We start from the raw sequence: 23,260 nt of genomic DNA, 5'->3' as shown, positions 1-23,260 counted from the left end.
TCTCATGAAAGGACAATCCCAAGGAGCCTGGACCTCAGGGGACTGTCACCACCATGGCACAAGTGAGTTACTCCTCTGCTGCCCAAGGGCTGCGGCCGGATAACCTTTGCCAGGCTCATACACCCATTTACCAGTGCCGGTGCGGCTGAGCCTCCCCTGCCTGGGCAGCCTTTGCTGCGAAATGTCTCCTTTCTGCTGGATTCAGCTGATGCTGGAAACCGCAGAGGCTCTGCTTGATGACCCTGACCAAAGCGTGCTGGAATTTGCTGGGTTTCATAAGGTTTTCATTAGGGCTGAGAGCGAGCCCCTGAGGTTTTGTGAAACTCCGAAACTATCTGTACAGCAGTTTGCAAAACCGCCTCGCTTGTAGGGATGTTTGTTTTTACTGATCCTCTCTGCTTTTTGTCGTCTTCTCCTCATTCTTTGTCTTCTTCCTCTTCAAGATTCACGTGCTGCTCTACCTGGGGGAAACACCTGGTCCAAACCATGGCTGAGGACTGAGGACAGGGTGGTGACAGGATGCTCAGGAGGAGGTTTGTCTTCATTACTGAGCTGCCAGGCTGGTGCTTGGGTTTATTCTTGTCTTTACTACCCAGTTCCTGCAGTGATACTGGTTGGGAAACCTTATCCATCTCCCTGGCATCATCCCTACAATAGCAACTGATAATCCCTGCTACCGTATTAAGACAGATATGAGACAGGTAAACATCTCAGTGCAAGGCTCCCACGATGCCTTACCCTGGGATTAAGTCTGTAAGTCATCTATATTTGCTTTGCAAAGGGCTGAATTGGGATTTAAGATCTCTAGAAGACGACTGTAATTTAATAACAGTAATCAGCAGCTGATAGTCTGGGTCCTCAGCTCAGCTGGTTGTGGCTTATGTAAAAATGAGAAAAACACTCAGGAACAGGAACACAATAGTTTTGTTTTCCTGCAAGTTGTTCCCCCATGGTTAGATTTTGTGAAGTCCACCACGTCTCCTTAAAGCTCACCCCATTAAACTCTCCATCTCTTTACCTAAAGGACTAAGTCTTGCTGAGCCTTCATTGCCACCAAGTACTTCCCTGAAGCTTTTTGGCATTCTGGAAAAGCAGGCTAATTACCTGAACTAGTAGCAAATCTAAGCTTTTCTAGCACAAACCTCATTCATCCTAGCAGATAGTCAGCCAATAACCCAAAGAACACCGGGTGCCCAAACTCTGGCATCAGCATTAGGAGTCGGGTTTGATGGTGACCTTGAGGTGATGGCTTTGGTGGACTCGGGTCCTTCTGGAAGTCTCCCCAGATAAAACAATGATCTGAATACACCCGGATCCAAACTGGAGCCCCTGTGCCGCATTCCTCCTCTGGCTGGAAGGCAGCCAGGGCTGCTGTTTGCCCCTGCCACGTCACGGTCCCACCTCGGCTATCCTGTTTTCTCAGCGCACCGGCTGATTCTTGGCGGCAGGGCATGAGAGCAAACGGAGAGAGGTGCAGAGGAACCCACGCCCACAGTGCACACAGGCACGGCCAGCCGCCCCCGGAGATTACCACCTCCCCGGCTGACCCTGCGCTTGGGCAAGTTGCAGATTAACCTCCCGAAAGGTGACAGTAGCTGTTTTGCTCCAAGACAGGAGTCATTTGCCAGTGGGAGTCTGGAAGAAACACCCTCCCCGAGGATTTTCCTCCACATTACCCCAAATGTAATTTTGGAACAGAAAACACGCTGCAGTATATCACTGCAAAGCCTTCAGTAGCAGCCAGAGCTCATGCAGAAAAACCAAGGGAGGTCTGGCGTGGAATGTCCATTTCCATCAGTGTTGTTATAGCCCATCATTGTAGTCAGTGCAGTTAACACACTTATTTCTCCTTGCTAGCAGAGACTTAAGCCTCCCACCTTCAAGGATGGGTTACAGACATTTTAGGACATAGAAGAGGGGTTCAAGATTGGCCAGAAGCCCTGGGAGACCTTGCTGTCATGCTACAAAATGTCATAATCGCTGGCCCTCTCTCCTTTTCTCTTGGAGGGGGAGTACTTTTTCCCACAAGCCTGAGGAAACATGAGCCCCATATTCCCAGTTCACAGCCCAACATAGCTGGTTTAAAATGCATTGAGATTGCCAAGCAATGAATTGGAGCAACAGGTATAGGTTTCTTCTGCCTCAATGTTGTAACCCTTGCACCAGAGAGACTGCTCCTGTCTTAACCTGCTGCAAGCTGTTGTCTCCGGGAAGGGGAACTGCATCTCTAGAACTCTCACCAAAGCTATTCCAGCTAATATCAGCATTTACCCTTGTGTCCTTGGCTTGCCAAGGCCACTCTTTTCTTCTGAATCGGGAGAAGAGGATTTGGCCCGTCCTACTCCTGCCCGCACGGGATCCACCATTCGCACGGCTCCCTGCACAGCGTTGCCCAAGAGCTGTGCTGAAAGGGCTCATTTGCAGGATCGAGTCTTCTCTGCATGCTGAGAGCCGATCACACAACACAAGCCGATCAGAGGAGGATGCAACGGCTCCTTACAGCTCAAGGCGATTGTGTCTCCATCGGTGCAGCACAGCCTTGTACCATGGCAATGCAGCAGAGGAGCACTCCTCACCCCGCTGCCCGGGCACCTTCCCTTGTCCCAAGACATTTCCATTTGCTGCCGTTAACCATTAACCAGCACACTCTTACCTGTCAAAGGCAGCTCTGTGCTGCTCGGTCAGCTGGTGCTCGCAGAGCACTGCCCTATGAAGCCCCAACCTCCACCAGTCCGAGCCTGCCAGGCCAAAGAGCAAAGCTGTGTTCATTTTCCCACATCAAAACTCCCCTTGCAGGAGCTGGGGCAAATCCTGAGGCTGGTGCTCAGTCCCTTATGGCTGCGGGTCATCCCTGCCCAGCTCACGGCTTAGGGGTCATGGCTGGCTGAGATGTACTTCTCGGTGGGTCTTTTGCTTCGGTAAGTTATAAGCCCCAACAAGTGAGGTCCTTGCATCTGTTACGGTCGATATACGTGCATATGTATTACTTTCTCATCTTTTTCCCCATACCCAGGAGTACAGCAGGTGGGGGAGCAGTAAATTATAGCCCAGTCCTCCTCTATCAAATATGTAGGGATCTGCCTAGGAGGCACTATGTAGATTTTCATTTGGACATGATGATTTTGTAGGGCAGAGAAGTGCCTGAGTGAGGCTACGCGAGGAATGTGTCGTAAAACGTCACATGCTTTGGTTGTGGGTCAAGGAAAGCTCCCTGAAATGTTCTCAGAAATTCATGCAGTGCTTTGGCTGCTACAAGCCAGGACATTTATCCTCACGTAAGTAGCGAAGGGTCTTTGCACTGATGTCTTGAGTAGTTTGCGGGGACTTTTGCCGCCTCCCCTTGCTTTTCCAAACCGTGAGGCCCCTGCTGTGTTATCTCATCTGCAGGGTTTGGCCCTTCCCTCTTCCTCCCCAAGCTCCATACCCGAAAGCAGAGTGGAAATACCTTTGCAACGTGTCATTTTGCAAATACATCCTTGGCAGAGCCTGTTTCCCCATGCACAATGTTAACCTTGTCCACAGGCATGTGGGATGGGCAAGGCTGAGGCAGATGTGGGCCATTACACTGCCAAACCTTGCTTTGCACTTCAGGAGAGTCTTCCTCCCAGCAGCTTCTGATTTACCCTAGCATCAGCCTGTGACAATAACCTCAGTGTCCTAGGCTTGCACTGGGACACTGAAAACAGCCTCATCTGCCATCTGTATGCATGAAAAAAAATTAAACCACAAAGTCTGTGAGCTCTGGGAATACCAAGTCAAGGCTTAGGACCAGAATATGAGTGTATCAGGTCATGCACATGAGAAAAATAGCTGGAATAGGAACATCTCAGATCATGTTTCAGTTATGAAAGTCAGGCTATTCTGTTTTCCACCAGTACTGAGTTAAACTGCTCGGAAATAATGTTTTCTGCTCTATAACCCCATGGCATGACCACAATTAGCAGGAAGCAAAAGTGCCTACAGCTCAGCACTAAATGAGCCCATGTTTTACGACAAACATTTTCTTTTCTCTTCGCATTGACTGTTCTAAACTGCTTTACATGTATTGCTATGGATTTGGGCTCCTTAAAAGCTCAACAGGATTATTTACTACTTTTTCACTGTGGCAATGGAAAGGAGTGGGGACAGGCAGCCCAAACATCACCTGTGCATGAGCCCCATGTGCATTACCCAAAGCCGTGGGTATAGGAATGACATGCTTCATCCCAGAGCTCAAATTCATGTAGCTGCAGCCATGGAAACGGGTTGGTTTACATCAGCCTGTATCAGCACTGAAAAGGACCCAGACACACAGCAGCTATTAATTAAACCTGTGGTGCTGGGAATAATGACTTCATGTGGCAAAAGGGGAACCGGAGCATGACGGACTTTGGTGCCGATCCTCTGAGATCTCCAGGTATCCTCACCCCATCTTCTAACACCTCCCACCAGAGCTGCCGCTGTACGACCCTCACCGCTGGGCCAGCAGTGGGCTTGAGGTTGGCTCCAAAGATAAAAGCAGAACCTGCAGCAGGTCCCCATCTTCTGTGGACCAGAGGAAGACACAAAAGGTGGTTCCTCTGTTCCCTGCAACTGAGCATGAAATGAAAAGAATGAAAAATGAAAGGCGAAGGCTGTTACGGGTTTTATGAGCTGTAGCCTGCTGACATTAAGGGATAAATTGCTTGCTAAGAGTCAGTTTTGCATCTTCAACCATGAAACTAAGATCTCTGAAGTGTTCCTCTCGGGTATGGGCACACCCAGGCCAAATGAGCAGGTTCAGCTTGCGCCCTGATTTGCAGCTATCTGTGATTAGTGGTACAGCGGTCTAATGTCACAGGTATTTTGGGTGCTCTTCCCATTACAGGTCCCTTAGGTCTAAGAGCGGTCAGTGGATGACATCTGTGGAAACTGTTGGTTTAAACCCATTCTGACACCTGGTTTAGCTGATGAGCTCATCCATATCTATTTTCAGTTTGTGTGGGTTAATCGAAAAAATTAAGGAAATGGCAAGAGAAGCTTGGTGTGTAGGAAGGGAAGGACTTGGACGGTTCCCAGTCCAGAAAGGTTGTGTAGTCTCCATCCTTGGAGATATTCAAAGCACAGCCGGGCACAGTCCTGGCTCCCCAAAAGGCAGAGCCACTGGCTGACAACAGGGTACGGAGTGGTGCCTCCATCCCTCTCCAGTGAGGGATGTTCGCTCCACCAGCAGCAACCAGCACCATGCAGATGCCAGGAAGGAGCAGCTGGGAATGAGAGGAGATGGTTTGTCTTCAGGTCATCCACAACCAGTGGCATCAGGGCAGCTTTTGGAGGGGGTGGCTGCGTATTATGGCCACCCTTTACAGGTACTTTTTTCTTAATGGTAGCGCAATGATGATCCACAGACACGGCTTTCTGCTGCAGAGGGTGGCTACAGCAAACACCACCAGCTTCGCTGGGGTTTTCTGGTTTATCATTACATTTCTGCTGGGAGGGCAGCCCGGTTGCACGCTCCAATGCTCTGTTACGTCCCCATTTCAGCCAGTAATCTTGACGGCAATCCTCCTCACCCCTGCTCACCATCGCCCTGGGCTGCAACGCACCCAGGGCTCCAGCCTGCGAGCACAGGGAGACCCGGCTCGGCCTCGCCGGGAGCGCAGGAGCAGGCTGTCTGCCCCGAGAACCTCTCCCCTCAGACCAACTGTGCCAAAATTTGGGACAGGCGGAGTCAGGGACTGGAGCTGGGACTCTTGGGCCCAAGCATTAACGCGGCACTGAGCAGCACCGCACCTTGTTTTGTCCAGCAGAGACAGAGAAAAGGGGGAAGAAAGTCCTCCCCTGCCCTTCTAAATCTGGACAAAACAGGTTTCTAATTAAAGCAGTGCTTAATCATTATTGGTCGGTGAACGCAGGGCTGGTGGATATTTGATGCAAACAGTGAGTTGGTTGAAACTCTCTCACACCGGCTCCCTCTTTGTCCCTCCGTGAGCCTGGGAATGGGTGTGATCTCCAAGTAGGAGTGTCTCTGCAGTTAAGTAGAGGATTGAATTACTGAACGCTGCTGTTCCCGAGCTGACAAGGTAGCAGAACAGCAAACAAAAGTGCCTCGAAACTAGCTCGCAAAAGAGGAGAGAAAGTGCTGGCTTCGGCAGAGAAGGGAGACCTGCGAGGACACCGCGTGCTTTCCAGCAAGGTAAGCAGCTTCCCTGCACCCCTCTTAGTTCTATTTCTAAAGGCCAGAACTGTTTGATGACTTTTGCTCTGTGGGATAGTAAGAAACACCCCAAAAAATTTAATGGAGTTCATATTTTTTTAAAAATCGCTCAGCTGGTGTAAGCCAGGATGTCTTTACTGAAAGCAATGAGCCCATCCTGATTAGCACTGGTTGGGGTTGGAACACGCAGCTATCTCAGCTCCCCGAGAACCCGGCCAGGCTACGTATCAGCTCCAAGGACACATGCTTTTCGTTTAGCTCTCTGCACAGACTGGCTTTGATTTCACGCAATGAGCAATTAATGGCTTTTTGTTTTGGCCTGGTTTGTTTTATGCTTTGCTGCTATGGGGATTTGCTTAAAGCTCGCCTGCCTTTGCAGCGTGGTTACGGGTCCAGGCAGTGACAAAAAGTCGCTGTAAGTTCTCGTCGATAGGTCTTGTGTCGTCTCATCGATAGATCTGCTAATGGCTGAACTGCTGGGCTGTTTTGCTCTGTAAGTACAGAGGTTTTTTCTCATCCTGTTCATTTGAGATGCAAATTGCACTGAGATAAAATTGAGTTGTAATGGAGTTGAGCTGCAGGCTTACTTGCCAGTATTTTTCTTAGGCGTGCCTATTAAGAACATAAATATTTAACACAAAGGAGAACCGATATGAATTAGCATCTGTGGGAGGTTCGCACTCATTCAAGGCTACCCTAGCATAGATGTAAACAAATGTTATAACAGCTGAAGCAAAGTGGCCTCACCAGAGCAGCGCTTAGACCGTGAATCATCCAGGTGCTCTTCACACACCGCTGCTAAATGGGCAGATTAGAGCCTGCAAAATAGAGATTAGGCAATCACAGAGCATCGGCCTTCCTTTTCGGTGGGGTTTTACCATTCCCTGCCGCGCGGGCCGAGATGCCAGGTCGAAGCAAATGCGAGGACGGGCACTAGCCAATGCAGTGCAGATGAGGAAAGCCGTGACCATCTTCCCTCGCCTTTCTCCTAGCAGAGTGAGGTGAGCCTCCCCTCTCCTCCTCCCTGTACGAACAGGCTGCCCTCTTCCTCCTCCAGCTCCCTTCCCACCGGCAGACACGTAGGTCTCATGACGTTATTTCCCAGGCAGGACTTTGTGGCAACAGTTGCCAAGGTCTCCCAGCTGGGAGCAAAGGTTTCGTGCCATGGCCACAAACGGTGTCAACCTGGTCTCCTGCCTTCCCCTGTATTTTGGGGCCCCTGGTTAGGTTGAGACAATAAATCCCTGCTCTTGCATGGCCAGGGATGCTGAAGATGCTCACGGTGTCTCCTGATCTTTTCCATGGAGCTGCACAAGTTTTTCTGGACTTTGAGCATGGAGGTTGTTACCTTTTCTGCTCTGGACCCCCCTGGGGAGGTGTGGGATGTGTGACATGGAGGAGATGCACCACGGACTCTGTGACTTCAGGCTGGATCTGTCCTGCAGCCCGGTCCTCCAGCACCAGCCATGCTGTGGTCATTTGTCCCCAGCCAAGGAGGACACCAGCTCAGACACCTGCCCCGTGCTTGGAAGATGCTGGGGCTCTGCTCTGTGCCGGGCACGTCCTGCTGGACCAAAAGCTTTCCCTCAACTTTTAAGGAGCTAAATACATGGTAGCCCACATGCAAGCAGAGCCCTGAAATGCCCTGTGCAGTGAAGGGGAGCTCGGGGCACGGTGAAAACCTTTGGGCTACCTGGCCCAGCTGCATTTTAGCCAGCCCTGGGGAACGCACGTGCCACCACCGCTCCTCCTCAAGGTCCCTCCTTCGTCACAGGGGATGGGCTCTTTGGCAGCCTTCCGAAATTCGGTCTGGACTGACACAAATCCACAGGTTGGGCTTTCTATGTATGAAATGTCCAACTGCACAAGGAAGGACTCCAGTGTGGACGCACCACACCCAAAATATCTCTGCTCTAGCTCTTTGTTTATTCACCTATGTTCTTCAGCTTGTGTTGGCCCCTCAGAGAACAGATCATGCAGTCACAAGGGGATACACACTCCTACGACTCATTAAAGCCTCTCTTCTCATGCTCTCCCTTTCCACATAATACAACCCTGGAAATGGGCCTAATTATGATTTATCCTGTATGAGTATACATTTCCACTGTCTTTCCACTCATTCTGGGTGTAAAAGGAATGCAGGAAGGGGTGAATATTGTTGCTAAGTCTTTGGCATCCTTCAGTCCAAAAAGTCCTCTGAGATCTATGTTAATTTCTAACATCGGATAGTGTGCTTTTGCTTCAGTTGCCTTGATTTCCAAGGACCTCTGCTTGAAAAAGAAATCCTACCATTTGTCATCCATCTTTAGCTGAGCCTATTCATGCTTATCTCAGGCAGTGCTGGGCAGAGTAACAGTGAAACTTGTTATTACCTTATATCCAAGTCAAAGACATGAGACATAGGGGATGCTAAATTGCATGGTTAAGCTCCATCCTGGGCAGTTCCTGTGGAATGAGCTATTCAGAGCGGCTGACCTCTCCTACCTAAAAATGTCCTATTGCCATGCCCGGGGATGAAAGAATAGGTTTCTGGCTGGCCCTCTATTTAAAACTGCTCTTACAAAACAGGATAAGAAACAGGCAGGGCTAGAAATCATATTCTTTCTGGGTGATAGAGACTATCGAGATACCCACCTTCCCTTTGGGAGGGTGCTAGAGCCTGAACTACTGTACTTTGTTGCTGTTTACAAAATAGCTGCCTGGGTTTGAGCAAATCCCACCCATCCCAGTCTTTCAGATGCCTAGTTCCCTTCCCTGTGCTCAGACAAAACTCCCATTGGCAGCTCTGGGTGCAAAAGGCAGTCCTGGATGAATGACTCTTTCTAAAGCTGTTTTCCATATTTGCAGGGATGTTTTATTCATTTGGCTTTATGCAGTTGATGTGCTACTCTCTCAAAGCTGGCCTTCATTTCTGCCAAGAGGGGATTGCACACCACTCCCGCGCTCCCGTGCCGTGCTCCTGCGTGGGCTGGGTTTCGCTTTTTATGCCAAGCGAGTGCCAGATGCACAGCCCCGTGGGCTGGGGCTTTGCTCCTTGCTGTGCCGTGTTGGCAGAGAGCTGTGCTTAGGTGGGCAGGAGCCCCAGAGCTGGGCAGCGCAGGGTTTAGCTCACAAAATCACGAGGCACCAACACCATCTATCACACAGCATGCAATAGCACAGGGGCAAAGTTATGCCTCCTTATTGCCCCATGTTCCTCTGCCTCTTGGTCCCAGTAACCCACCCCATCTCCATTTGCCCCATTGTCTCCCTGGACTCTCTTCCTACCACAACAGAGACTAGCCACCAAAAGCCATCTCGGGAAGGAGATGCGACCACGGGGTCTCTTGAGGGTGGGATGGTGGGGAGGTGGCTCCTCAAGGAGCAATCGCTTAAAGCGGGGAGATGCAGGTGGAGACTGAGTGGCACCCACAAAGTCACAGGAAGGCCAAGCGTGACCTTGTAGCCCACCCTGGGTTGCAAGGGCTGGATGAAACAGTGATAAACACACCACATATGTGGCTCTGAACATCCCTCTGGTTTCACACAAGCCTAGAGGATAATGCTAGTATGGGTGACCGGTACCAAAAAGGCAGGTGTTGCTGGTGTTCCCTTGAGAGAAGACCCCGTGAAGGTCTGTCTCCATTTCAAAGACTTTAAAGCTCATATAAGCTAACTCACACCTTGGCTTAGCACCCCGTCCTTAAACGTGGAAGCCTGGGTTGGGTTGGCCGGTGCCTGCTGTTTTTGACAGAAGCTAGGTGTTTTTCAGCAGAGGTGTGTCAGCCAACATACACAAAGGGAGAGCTTTCCTTTGCAGCTCGAGAAACAAACCTTTCCCCTGAGTAAATCCGTTGCATCTCATTGGGCAAGCGATGGAAATGCACAGTCACCCACGGTGCACCATGCTTAGGTCCAGGTCATTTCATTTGAAATCTGAAAGGTAAACCTGTTTTTTCCCAACAGTCCTCGGTTTCTCTTCCCAAGTTTGATGTGATGCTTGCAGGTCTGAACTAAAGCAAAACTGGACCGGTCCCTTCCTTTTGATAGTTAATATTAATCTTGCCGCTTTCCACTGGGAAGCCAGTGCTCTGGGAACCAGTTCTCCAGCCGGTCTGAGTGGAGCCAGACCAGCACCCCTGCTCCACCACCATCAAACAAAGGTGCTGATAGCAAGGGCTTATTCAACTGCACTAGTTAAACTGTGCACCGCGGAAAACCTGCTCTTTATCTTGCACACATACATGTATGCACATATATGCACGTGCACAGTCTTGCAATAAATATAAAGCTGTTATATGCAGCAGCAAAAATCATAACTCTTAGACTTGGGTTTTTGAGAAGGATGGGCCAGGTGGGCACTGGTACTTGGGTTTTATTTGCAGTATTTGGGTCAGTTCACAATGACAGATCTGGCAAGCAGAGTCTCAGGGCACAGTGGATGGGACTGAGCTCCCACGCTCTAAGAGAGGTGAAGGGCAGCGTGGCCAGCTGGGCTCTCCGCTCGGGGGTTTTCGCTGTAGGCCAAGGGGACAGTAAGTCCCTTCTGACCAAGATTCACTGGAGCTGCCCTAGACCCAGTGTCAGGATGAGAGGAACCACCCACGGAGAGTTCTCCTCGGACTTAAGCACCCAAAACTCAGACATCCGAGTGAGGGTGGACGAATCCCAGCCTCTAACCCCCGCTCCTCAGCTTCCTCCAGACTCTTTTAACCCTGCATAGGACGCGGTAGCCTTTCCTCAGTTTCAGCTGGGAAAGTGCCTTCTTTTGAGGATCTCTCCTGAACTTCCAGCTGTCACACCCTTCCCATAAGCTTTTGAAGTGCAGCTGCTTCCCAGGGCTCAGGGAGGTCTTGCACAGGTGACCAAACACACACTCTCTTCTCTTTGATGTCTCAGCTCTGGTTTTACTTACCTGCAGTCATTAGGTTAAATAATGCTCTGTTAAAATGCTGCTGCGGGAGACGATCGTCACTTTTTTCTTGGAGGTGGTGAGTAAATAGAAGTTAGTTTGTGAGAACGTTTCTAACCTGAACCACTTCTCTGGAAACCAGGAAAAGCAATTGAAATGGCTTCAGCTTTGTTTTCCTCCTGCGTGCATCTCCTGCCCTCACTGTGGCACGAAGCCCTGCCTTCGGGTTCAGTGCTGGTCCCCAGCCAGTGATCTCTCCCTTTCACTAGGGGAGAAAGAGCTGAAAGAAAGGAGAGATTTGTTCGTAATGAATTGGCAAGCTACGTGCTCGCCTTTCCCTTGGGACGGCTCTGTACCATTACTGACTCAGTAACCTCACAAAGAGGAGCCAGAGGTGGAACGGATACCTCTGAAGTAGGTGTGTGCCAAGCTGCGTTTTATTATTTGAAAATAATGCACGTGGCACCATACCAGGGGCAATGCTGCTGCAAGGCGCTTGCACGCAGAAGGCTTTTAACAGCTTCTTGTGCCGCTGGTTTTTTTTTTTTCTCACGGATCTTCGGAGAGAGGTGGGTTTGCACCGAAAGAGTTTGTTATCGGGCACCGGGACTGATCTCGGGGAAGCTACCGCAGCTCAGACTCTGCTGCTGCTTCTGAAAGCTTTGAGTCTAATAGGGCTGCCCTCCCCCTGCAGAGATGCTACCTGCCCGGGAGAGCCTGCTGCTTTCAAAGACATCATGGGGAAGGACTTCCCAGGAAAACAGTGAGTCAAAACCTGCGTGGGTGCTCTGACCTTCTCTATAGGACACCAAGGCAAGGACTGCCAGCCTGCACATTCAGCCAATTTGCTCTCCCTTTTCCAGTGCCAGTCACTGCTGAGCACTAGGCTCTGCATCCAGCATGTTGAATGTGGAAACTCAGACTGCATGACTTGGGAGTTGTGGCTGGTGTTAAGGCTTTCTGATTTAATTGTCAGTACATTGTTCTTATATTGTTGAGAACTTTGCTGGGACAATACAGCTCTACTGTTCCCAGGACAAAGAGTCAGTTGTTAAAATTTTAGAGGGAGGGTTCAGAAATAGCAGCAGTTTTGGAAAAATCTGCTCCTACAAATCAATTTCCCAAGACCATCTGCTTGAAGATCAGACTGCTGGAAAGCTACCAGCAGTGAGATAAATAGGACAAAGGAGATCATAAAGAAAGATGTGGAGAGATGAGCAAGTTTTTCTGGATGGAGCGAGGTGTTGAGCTAGAATTTATGGCAGGTGGAAATGAGGCAGCTGCAGGGACTAGTCAAAGTCAGAAGAGATAAATCATGAGTTGCCTGCCCTTCTAAATCAGATGTCCTCTGAGGAGTTTGAAGAGACAGTTGAGATAGAGATTGAGGGCTGTTGCAACTGGGAAGGTGGTTATTTCCCCGTAACCTACTATTTCCTTGTTCTCCTTGCTTTTAAGTAAGGATCAAAGGTAGGATTGGAGAATTAGTGTGAAGCCCATCTGCATGTGGCTCACAAGGGGCTGAAAGATAAAGGCTCACAGCACCAGTGGGTTTCTGGGAGAGACTATGTATAAGCTACTAAGTCAGAGATGCCAGAAATGGACAGGGGGTGAAGGCACAGGTTATAGGAAGACACATTAAGCTGAAGGTCTACGTCTTGGTAATGCCTGGGTTGGTCATTGGAGATGGGGTAAATTTCCAGGGTTCAAGAGACACAGCAACTGGGTCCTGGGGAGACTGGTCAGCTTTTCAGACAGGGCAAACCGGTTATTGCTGTTGCAGAACCTAAGCAATTACTTGGCTAGGTGGATTCACATTTGTGCATCCTTTGAATTTAGTGAACAGGGAATTCAAACCTCTACTGAGGTATAGAGCACTTCCAGTCTGAGAGGCCATCATTAACATAAAATCATCTCAGTGGTTCTCCTCTTCGTCCCAGGCTCTTAAATCGTCACTCACATTAACCCCGAACAGACTTTAGCATCTCAGTCCTCAGCATCCCAGCACTTGCCCCATGAGCAAAGAACAAAAAAGACCAGTCACCTGTGATGGCAGGTAGCTGTTCGGACGAGATGTGGTCCTGGTGATCCCTGGCAGCCATGCATGGAAAAAGGGAAAACCTGTCCATCGGAACGCAGTGAAGTCCCTTCTTAGTTCCAGAGCCATTGACACTGAGAAGGTGAGCAAGAAGCTTCTTCACAATCTTAGTTCATCCTGTCCAATGCCCCATCTCAAGTTCTGATCCATCTCTACTTAAGAGAAGACTAAAAAAGCCCTTTGACCCCTTTTATGATCCACCCAGATGATTTGGTAGCATGGATAGGGGATCTTTTCTGACTGGTGGAGGTGGGTGACACGAGGGTCAATCCATGTTACTGCCTTAATGTCAAACTGACGGAAAGGCGCAGCTTTGCTGAAAGTGCATGTCCTGGTTTCAGCTGGGATAGAGTTAATTGTCTTCCTAGCAGCTGGTACGGTGCTATGTTTTGAGTTCAGTATGAGAAGAATGTTGATAATGCTGATGTTTTCAGTTGTTGCTAAGTAGTGTTTAGTCTAAAGTCAAGGATTTTTCAGCTTCTCATGTCCAGCCAGCGAGAAAGCTGGAGGGGCAGAAGGAGTTGGGAGGGGACACAGCCAGGGCAGCTGACCCAAACTGGCCAACGGGGTATTCCATACCATGTGACGTCACATCTAGTATATAAACTGGGGGGAGTGGGGGTGGGGGGATCGCCGTTCGGTGACTAGCTGGGTGTCAATCGGCGGGTGGTGAGAAATTGCACTGCGCATCATTTGTACATTCCAATCCTTTTATTATTACTGTTGTCATTTTATTAGTGTTATCATTACCATTATTAGTTTCTTCTTTTCTGTTCTATTAAACCGTTCTTATCTCAACCCACGAGTTTTACTTCTTTTCCTGATTTTCTCCCCCATCCCACTGGGTGGGTGGGGGGAGTGAGTGAGCGGCTGCGTGGTGCTTAGTTGCTGGCTGGGGTTAAACCACGGCAGTGCAGCACCTGAAGAGGGGCTCACGGTCACAGACCCTGAGGAGCTGAGCCCAGAGAGCACATCCCAGCCATTTAGCCGTCTCATTTCAAAGACATTAAGTAAAGACGAGCCTGCCAGCTTCCCTAATAAGCTGTTCCAATATTTAATTGCCCACCATGATCAGAAATAGCATCTTATTTCAAGGCCTGTTTTACGTAATTTTAGCTGCCAGGCAACAGCTCTTTCCAAGAAGGCTGAAGTGCTCTCTGTGGTCAGCCAGCCGCGTCGGTGCAGAGGCTTCTCCTTGACATGCTGGCCACACTGAGCTCCTGAACCCGGACCTCACGGAACTGAGAGAAGGAGGGTGAGCCGAGCTGTACTTTTTCCTTTTTTGCCACCCCCCCAAAACACATATCCCATTCCCTGCCTCATCACCATGTCCCAGCACATCCAACATGGGTAATGCGATTCAGCTTCTCTGATTGCAACCCTTCCTGTGATTGTGCAAGAGGATAGGAGCTGTCACCAGCACACACGGTTATGTACGTCGCAGGTGCTCTCAACTATGCAACCTTTGCCTTCCTGCCAAAAAATTGGAGGAAGATATTATGTGACGGATTGTGTGACAGCATGAGAGAGAAGACAAGTCCCACTGCTGGACCTCCCTACCTATCATTTTCATGTGAGATAAAAGCCACTTTTTCTCCTCTTGCAACATGAAAATAAAAGACAGCTTATGTTGGTTGAGTGCTGTACTTCTGGACAGTCACCGTTCAAAGCAACAGTCCCGAGCAGTAGCTGGTGAGCCGCACAAGGTAACTCAATGTTGAATTTCATTCCTCTGGGCAAAACAAGAGTTAACTGCTGTCCTCTCTGCAAACGTAAAATGGCACCTACTTGGGCCCAGATGCCCAACTATAATGGAGACAATGAAAGCAATTCAACAGCCCTGGTTTACCTCATCTAATGCCAGTCCAAGTATTCCCAATAATTAGGCCTTTCAGCCTAGAAAGGCTGGAGCCACAGCTGCTTCCTATTTTCCCGAAGCTGTACAGAGCATTAGTCATTTCACTGGGGTTTTTTTATTACCGTGACTACAGCCCAGTAAGTGTGCCGCCAAAACCCAGACAAGCCAAATCAGGCTTAATTCAGAACGTACTTCGGGAGTTTGAAATGATCTCCTATCCCCCTTCTGAGTCCTTATTTTCCCTCCCCACCCAAACAGCCTGAGTCTGCCTGAAGAAATGTCCTGCTAGGTCTGCTTTCTCAACACGTACTGGGTCGACCAAAATGAAGTAGTGATTGTTGGCACTTCCACCCCAACTGTTATTCATTAACCAATCTTGGGAGTGACCTTGACACTTAATTAGTCATCCAGTCCTTCCTGAAGGCAAAGCTTTTCCCTACACTGTGCTGATCAGAGAGGGGATGGGGGATCATATTTAGCAAGCAGGAGCGTTGCTGTGATTTTGGCAGCACGTGAAGGGGAGCGGGTGTAACAGAGACCCATCTGCCCTCACCCACCAGCTTTGTTACCTAGATCGCTTTAGGGAAGGCTTTGTTTTTAGCTCTGGAGGCTCCAGGTTGTTCCCACTGTGACATCCAGCCAAGATGCCAGCCACCGATGTTTGTTTTCCAGGTCCTCAGCCCTCACCCAACAGCAGCATTTGCTCTTTGCAGTTTAATCTGTAGTATCTTAACCAAGTGGGATGACCCAGCAGAGCAGCTCCAAGCCAGCAGTTGTCTTTGCTATGCAGTGGCCGCCTCAGCCCACACGCATGGTTTCAACTTGTCTCCTCTTTCCATGGTTGCGAAATGGTGGAAATAGAGTTGCTGGCCCTGGAAGTAGAAAATGGGTAGTCGCATATTACTAATGTGGAGGCAAAGAGGGGAGCTACAGCTGCTTTAGTGCCTCTCTCCCCCCTTCAGAGGTAAAGTTGTGCCTGTGTACAAGGAAGCAAATGTCCATCCCCATAACCAGTTTTTTTTCCGGTGAATTCCTGCCCCAGAGGCAGTTGACTCATGCTTCTTGCCAATTTGCATTTCACCCAGCGCTGGGCAAAACTGGTTTGACTGAGATAGGAACTGACCCGGACATCTCTGTTCAAACCCCACAATGAACCCAAGCCTCTTAACATCCCCTTTTTTTAAAAAGAAGTTAGAAAAGTTTCTGCCCTTCCTGGTTTCAGCACAGATGCGAAGTTCTCACTCCATAAATACTGGATTTTGTGTCTGGGCAGGAGTTGAATTATGGGATCATCTAATTAAAAACCCACATTAAATCATTAATGAAATGAGCTGTCTGATTATATAAGTCATATTCCTATTATTTCTAACTTGGCCAACAGCCGAAAGACGCTGGAAAGTCCAAAGAAACAGCCAACCTTGTCTGTGCTTCACGCTCCCCCCAGCTTAATGACTAAGGAGGAAGGGAGAGGCAGCATTTCCCAGAAAAGTGGGGACCAGCACTAATGGGCAGGTTTCAGATGGAGAAAGGAGCTCCAGGAGCAGAGGAGATCCAAGATCCCCATTTTGAGTCAAAGAGTTTTGGGTGGGAATCGGTAGAGCATTGCTGGCTTTCGGAGGGTTTTGTCCAACACGGCTGTCTGCGCTCAGAGGAATCTCAGCATCCTTTGGGTTAACTTTTCTGATGGGAAAGGTTGGGATGCTGGGAGAAGCAGGGAGCCAGCTGTGTCTCACAGCTGCCAGTTTCCTGCGCTGTTAGCAGGCGAGCAAGACGCCTGCTGCCTTCTACAGGGAGCAGTGTCAGTTTTGCTAAAAAATTTCTCCCCCTGAAGTCTCCCTCACATACAAACGTCTTTACTGGATTTGTCTTCAGGTTGTTCCTGTTTTGATGCTGGAAGGAAAAACTCTAAATAAATTAAAAAGATAACTGAGGGAAGGGGGCTTCATTTGGGTTTTTCTTTGATAGGGACCTTTTGAATGCTGTATTAAAAGAAAGGAAAGGTCTTTTGGTTAAAGATCTGAACTGGGATCATGTTTTTGGCTTCAGTTCCTGATAGACCTGGACTTCACAGTAGGTGAGTCAGGACCCCATTCAGAAAATGTCTAGCTCCTCTGTAGACACTGAAATATCTTCCTGGATCTGCCTTTTAATCTGTGTGGGTCTCAATTACCTTTCTGGGAACTGAGATGAAAAATTTCTTTTTTTCTCCACACTGTTTGTCTTCTTGCCTGGAAGCTCTCTGGAGGACCTGAGAGGGAGATGAAGGTTGGTGAATGTGCTCCTGCTAGGTTCATGAGGCTACATGGACTCAGTCTTCCACAGTCCTTCAGACTGTGTTCAGGAAAGTGTGAGTGTGTCTGACTCCCGCTACGGAGTGCTGATGGACTGTGGGTGCCTGCTCAGTTAGTCGAGCGGCGTTGGGGCTGCACTCAAAACACCCCTGGAGGTACCTGCATCTCTCTACTGCCTGTGCAAGGAGCCAGGGGCTGGCAGCTCTGGGCTGTGGGAGATCTGGACGGACCAATGTTCCCACCTAGAACAGCAATTTTTGTGCTCTTACTTAGTGTGCAAACTCTTCAGGAGAAGGACCATCGCTTCTTATGACTTTATGGTGCCAAGTGCAACACGTCTCTCCATGCTCTCAGAACATGAGCAATAAATCCCCACGCCTTTTGGCCGGGGATCATCTGTCTTTGTTCTTTCCTTTCTTCAGAAGCTTCTTCCATGGCTTTGTGCAATAGCTTCTTTATTTTTCATCTTACCGTGGCTCAGCTGTTGTGCCGAGTCGAGGCAGCCATGGCACCATTCCTTCTCGTAGGCGGTTTCCTACAGCTGAGCAGAGGAGCGCAGGAGAGGCCGTGGCCTACAATCAGTGCAGCCTTTTCATCCAGAGACAGAGAATAAAATGCAGTCAATCAAGTTGTTGTTTTTAACGTAGTACAATTGTTCAGTCTGTCATGAGCAAATGCAAATCGGGGGAGCGTGCTGGCGAAGCAAATGAATGCAAAACGCAGAAATCAGTGAGCTGTGTTTTCTCTCGAAGCTGGACCTTGATTTGTGAGCAGGATTGACTCATACGGGAAAGGTTGATATGGGTCTTGCTCCTACGCAAGCACAGTCTGTCCCGTGGCTGCTGCAGCAGAGCTGAGCTGCTCAGGAGGCACCGGCCATGCCCCATGGGCCCGCCAGCTCTGCTGGGATGTCACCCACTGTTTTCATATGCATCGGGTTTAGGTATGATTTGCACCAGGAGGTTGCCCTGTAAACAAGCTGGGTTCAGAAGTTGCTTCTTGAGCAAAACCTCAGCTATCCAAGCAGTAGGAACAGGGAGCATAGCTAAGGGTAGTCCTTTTTTCTTTTCATGGCTGGTAGATACTACAGATGATAGATGGGACATGTTCTCCCAACAGAGGGGCAGCCGGAGATACCAAAAACATCTCAAACGTCCCCAGACACCTTTGTGTGGGCAACTGAAACCTGAAACCTACCTCTTCCCCATACAGGCAGCAGAGCCTAGGTTGCTGCTCAGCTACGTGTAAAGAAGACATCTGGGTCATCAATTGGATGGCTCCATATGCTCTGCTGACTGTGCTGGCTAAGTCTCCGTTGACCTTTACGGAGCTGAGAGCCTGGTGCCCTGCCCTGAGATACCTTGCAGGTGTCTTAATTTAGACCTGAACCTCATCCTGAAGTGGAAGGGCTTCATTCCTTAGGCTCCCAGTGCCTCAGGGTACCTGACCTGACCTCCAGTGGCTGCTCCAGGAGGGCATGGGTCTCCTGGAGGTTCACTGTTGTCTCTGCCACCCCTCATGCCATGGTGGGAACAAAGCAGTACTGATGTCAGGTCCAACACCCCGGCAAATCCTTTCCACCTATTCAAATAGGGGAAAAATAATCCCACACCGGAACAACAGTATCCTATCCAGGCTTTGCTGGGCTGTGATTCCCACACTTTGCTTGGTCCCCCATGAGCATGGATAGCCTGGGAATGCAGGTTCATCCCACCTAACTGTTGATAAGTACAGCTGTGCTCTATTCATAGTCAGCAGAGAGATAGAGACACTTCAAGGTGTGGATTATCTATATTAAACCTCCACTGACAGTAAGAGGAACCCAGCTGACTAGCACACTTACTATTGTATCCAATTATATAGATATTTTGGTTTTTCTTCTTCCTTTCCCTTCTAGGTCAGACTGCAGGATGACAGACAGTGACACAAATCTCCCAACTATTGAGAGAAAGCTGGGACTGCAGATATGGGGCATAGAGGTATGACAAGAAGCAATGATGGCATATGTCTTCTGCACGTGTGTGTATATATGTTTCAAGAAAGAGATATCTTGAAGTAATCTGGGTGGGAAAAGAGGGTCTCACAGGTAAGATACAGTGGGAAACAGGAGACCCAGCATCTCCCTATGCAACTTTCAACATGTTATTGCTTTGGTTTCCTGCTCTGCAAAACAGGGATAATATTGACTAAGGAAACATGAATGCGGTGGGACTGAAGCTGTTCCTCCAGCACTGGAGGCTTTCTCACCCCTTTGGGAACCAATGCAAGGCTGCTTTAGCACAGCAGAAATTAATTCCCTGTTTCACCAGGAAGAGGGTTTATGCATAGGTAACCTTAGTCTATACCAGCAGCTGCTGTGAGGAAAGCACCCATTTTTGGAGCCAAGGCAGTCTATTTGCACTTGATCCTTGTCTTTCCCACTCTGATCAATGGGTCACTGCAAGGAGAGATACTGCAGCCTGTGAGGTCACCTTCTGCTTGTGGTGATATTTGATTTTGGATTGGAGCTGAGCTGTGCTCAATTCTGCCTTTTTCTGACCCAATTCACCAAGAACGTTCCCCTGCAATGAGAGGGGGCATAGACTGAGGTGCAGAGTCCGCTCGGGAGCAGTGGGACAGGGCTCCAACACATGTCTTCAAGTGGTGGTGGCCCTCCACAGGTCCCAGCTATGTTCCAAATATCACAGGGTCTTTGCCTTTCCATTTCTCTCCGAAGCACTGTACTAAGCTTCTTTCCAGAGAATCTGTAATTAGAGACGAGTTGGTTCACAAGGGTCAAGCTGGTATGCCGGGAAACCAGTTAGGCCACCAGAAGAATGCATGTCTCTAATTCCAGGGAACCACAGAGCCAGTTCAAGCCCAGAAGCTGCATGTATACTGGTGGGTGGCACATCCAGGCACCTACACTGGGCAGGCATGGCTGGTTAATTGTGCGCTTGCACCAGATGAAGTGTGCCATTAGGGCCAGGAGGCGTGAGGGACACATCAGTGTCCTCAAGTCTGTCTTTTCTCAGCACTGCTGGTTGCTATGAATCCCTGGCAAAGTGGTTATCCTAACAAAGCTCTGAAAGTTATCCTTGAACTTAAGGATACTGAGTAAAAACCATGCCCCAAAACTAAACCTAGGATGAGATGTGCTCAGTCCCCTGGGAAACTCCCTACAAATGCAAGCTCTGGAGCACTTCAGCCTGACCTCCAGGTCTTCTTGCTCCAGACCTACAGGATTGCAGAAGGGCAAGGAAACTAAAAAATACTTGTCAATTTGTCGAAGAAGCATTACCCTTTGCCCCTTCTCACCCCTTAGTACTTTTGGGATATCCCCCAGAAGTGGCTTTTCCCAGCTCACAAGCACAGCCTTGATTCTTCCTTCCCCAAACCCCGATTGTCACCTTAGTGTTTCGTGCACCCCAGCTGTCCTTTTTCACACACATCAACTTCTGCCTCTGAAGTTCTAGCAATGACCCAAACACTCATTTCCTTGCAGAATATGAAGATGGTTCCTGTACCTGAAAAGGCTTATGGGACTTTTTTTGAAGGAGACTGCTACATAATTCTGCACGTAAGTAAGGGTAGCAAACATTGGTCTTTTTGGTAGGCAACTGGTTCAACCCTTTTTGTTTAGCTCTGACTTGGATCCTAGGCACCCTCACTGGTGAGAGCAGCACTGTGGGTAAAAGTGGTTGTACATGTATGTTCACCATCTAATCACGCACCTGAATTTAACATGGCTGTTGCAACAACACTGTGTGTTTAGTAAATCAGAAGTCCGGAGGAACCATTAACTTACTAATTCATTAAAATTATTTACTGAGTCATATCCAGACATGGCAAAATATCCAGTACATTCCTGGCAAACTAAATAAAGGCCTACATTTGCATGACTTACAGGAGTCTTTTGGGGGTGTGAGAGTTGGCTGACTGGAGGGTCTTATTTTCAGCAGATGATGTGGGTTATGGAGGTGTGCCACTTGGTGTCACACAAGCAGCAAAGAGTCTCTGCAGCCCTTCTCATGTCCCCATTAGGATACTTCATCTGTTCCTCCCAAATTTGGTCCAGACCTTCTCGCAACCAGCTGAACCCAGGCTAGCCAGAAGCATGAGGAATTTCTGGGAACCAACTCGACTATATGGGCTGTACAAAGTGCCTTGTGTTCCTGAAGCTCTGTGGGAGGATGATGTGTTTCACTCAGCTCCCAAACTTCCTTCCAAACCTTCATCTTCACAGAGCAATGCAGGCCCCATTGCATCTATCAATGTCCGTACAGTGGAAACCAGAAGCGTTTCCCAATTCCTGGGTCTGAGTGTCCCTCCTGCAAACATCTCCATCAGTCAAGAGACAGCAAAGCCTCCACTATCCCACAGGAACCAAAGGCACATCCACTATACGTCAAGCTAGGAAATCAGGCTGAGATAGCGATGCAGAATGGGTCTCCTGCTCTAATTCACCCTCCACATGCCTTTATGCTACCTTTCGAGTGCTGAATCGATTTGGTAGCAGCTATGCAAAGACTTGCTTAGAGCAGAATATGAGTGTTCTTGCAAGGAGCTGACTACAGATATCGGTATAGATTTTGATGCTCACAGGCTCAGCCTATGTTGCAATAGCTTCCCCAGGTAGAAAAACCCTCAATCAGCCCACAACTCTCCTTTCCCCCTGCAGATGGCAGGGTAAAAATGCTCATCTGTGCATTCTGCATCCTGACTGGAGCCTCTCCAAACAAAGATAGTCCACAAGACAATGGGACTTTGATCATCTTCAATAACAGGGTATTAAACTGAGTAATTTTGCAACAAATTAATTAGCTGTGCCTAGAGGAACTGAGCTGTATTTTATTCAACTTCTTCTAGTGTGTTTCGCTGTGGTATCACTGCACAAAGCAAATAAACAGAACTTAGTGTCAAATCCAGTTTATAAAATGAGCTTTTATTACCTTTCCCAGGTGTCCATGATAGGGTTTAACACAGTAGGTGCTGAAAAATAACTGGCACAACTCACATAACAATAAGCGCACCTGTTCTCAGATCCCTTGCCTCCTCTTTCTAGGCTATTGGGTTTTTCTGTAATAAGATGAATCACAGCATGCACACGCAGGCTCAGCTCCATTTGGAGTTATGTCTGTTTTGCAAGTCAGCAGGAATTCAGAGGCAGTTTGTGTTACTATGTAGTGTGATATGAGAAAGAGAATGGGAAAGAAAGGATAGTATCTCCGGGCAAATAAATAGCAGTGTACATTACATTTTAAAAGGTGATCTATGAATCATAGAATCATTTAGGTTGGAAAAGACTTTAAGATCATCAAGTCCAACCATTGACCTAGCACTGCCAAGTCCACCACTAAACCACGTCCCTAAGTACCACGTCTACACATCTTACGAACACCTCCAGGGACGGTGACTCTACCACTTCTCTGGGCGGCCTGTTCCAATGCTTGACAACCCTTTCAGTGAAGAAATTTTTCCTAATATCCAATCTAAACCTCCCCTGGCCCAACTTGAGGCCATTTCCTGTCGTCCTATCACTTGTTACTTGATAGAAGAGACCAGCACCCACCTCACTACACCCTCCTTTCAGGTAGTTGTAGAGCGATAAGGTCTCCCCTCAGCCTCCTTTTCTCCAGGCTAAACAACCCCAGTTCCCTCAGCCGCTCCTCATAAGACTTGTGCTCCAGATCCCTCACCAACTTGGTTGCCCTTCTCTGGACACGCTGCAACACTTCCATGTTTTTCCTGTAGTGAGGGGCCCAAAACTGAACACAGCACTCGAGGTGCGGCCTCACCAGTGCCGAGTACACTGGACACAGGACAATCACTTCCCTAGTCTCTTTTAAATTTTTATATCAAACTCTAAAAAAGTAGGACGAGTTGAACGCATCAATTTTTGTAATTGCAGATGTGCTCAGTTTTCCTTGATAACAAGAGTTATAAAAGCACATAAGAGACAAACATGCTT

General features: G+C 48.7%; 1 protein-coding gene across 1 annotated transcript in view; it reads left to right on the top strand.

Moving 5' to 3' along the window:
- Positions 1 to 5,946: 5,946 nt before the first annotated feature.
- VILL (villin like) overlaps positions 5,947 to 23,260 on the top strand; it is a 38,900-nt gene continuing 21,586 nt past the window's right edge. The window contains exons 1-3 of the mRNA XM_052807810.1: positions 5,947 to 6,154; positions 19,208 to 19,289; positions 20,795 to 20,869. Coding sequence (XP_052663770.1) covers positions 19,221 to 19,289; positions 20,795 to 20,869 — 144 coding nt within the window. The 5' untranslated portion in view covers positions 5,947 to 6,154; positions 19,208 to 19,220. The remainder of the gene's footprint in view (positions 6,155 to 19,207; positions 19,290 to 20,794; positions 20,870 to 23,260) is intronic.

This window comes from Harpia harpyja, chromosome 1 (genome assembly GCF_026419915.1).
Source record: "Harpia harpyja isolate bHarHar1 chromosome 1, bHarHar1 primary haplotype, whole genome shotgun sequence".
Classification (NCBI taxonomy): Eukaryota; Metazoa; Chordata; class Aves; order Accipitriformes; family Accipitridae; genus Harpia; species Harpia harpyja.
Note: the sequence above shows the minus strand (reverse complement) of the source record. Positions and strands in the feature narration are given on the sequence as shown.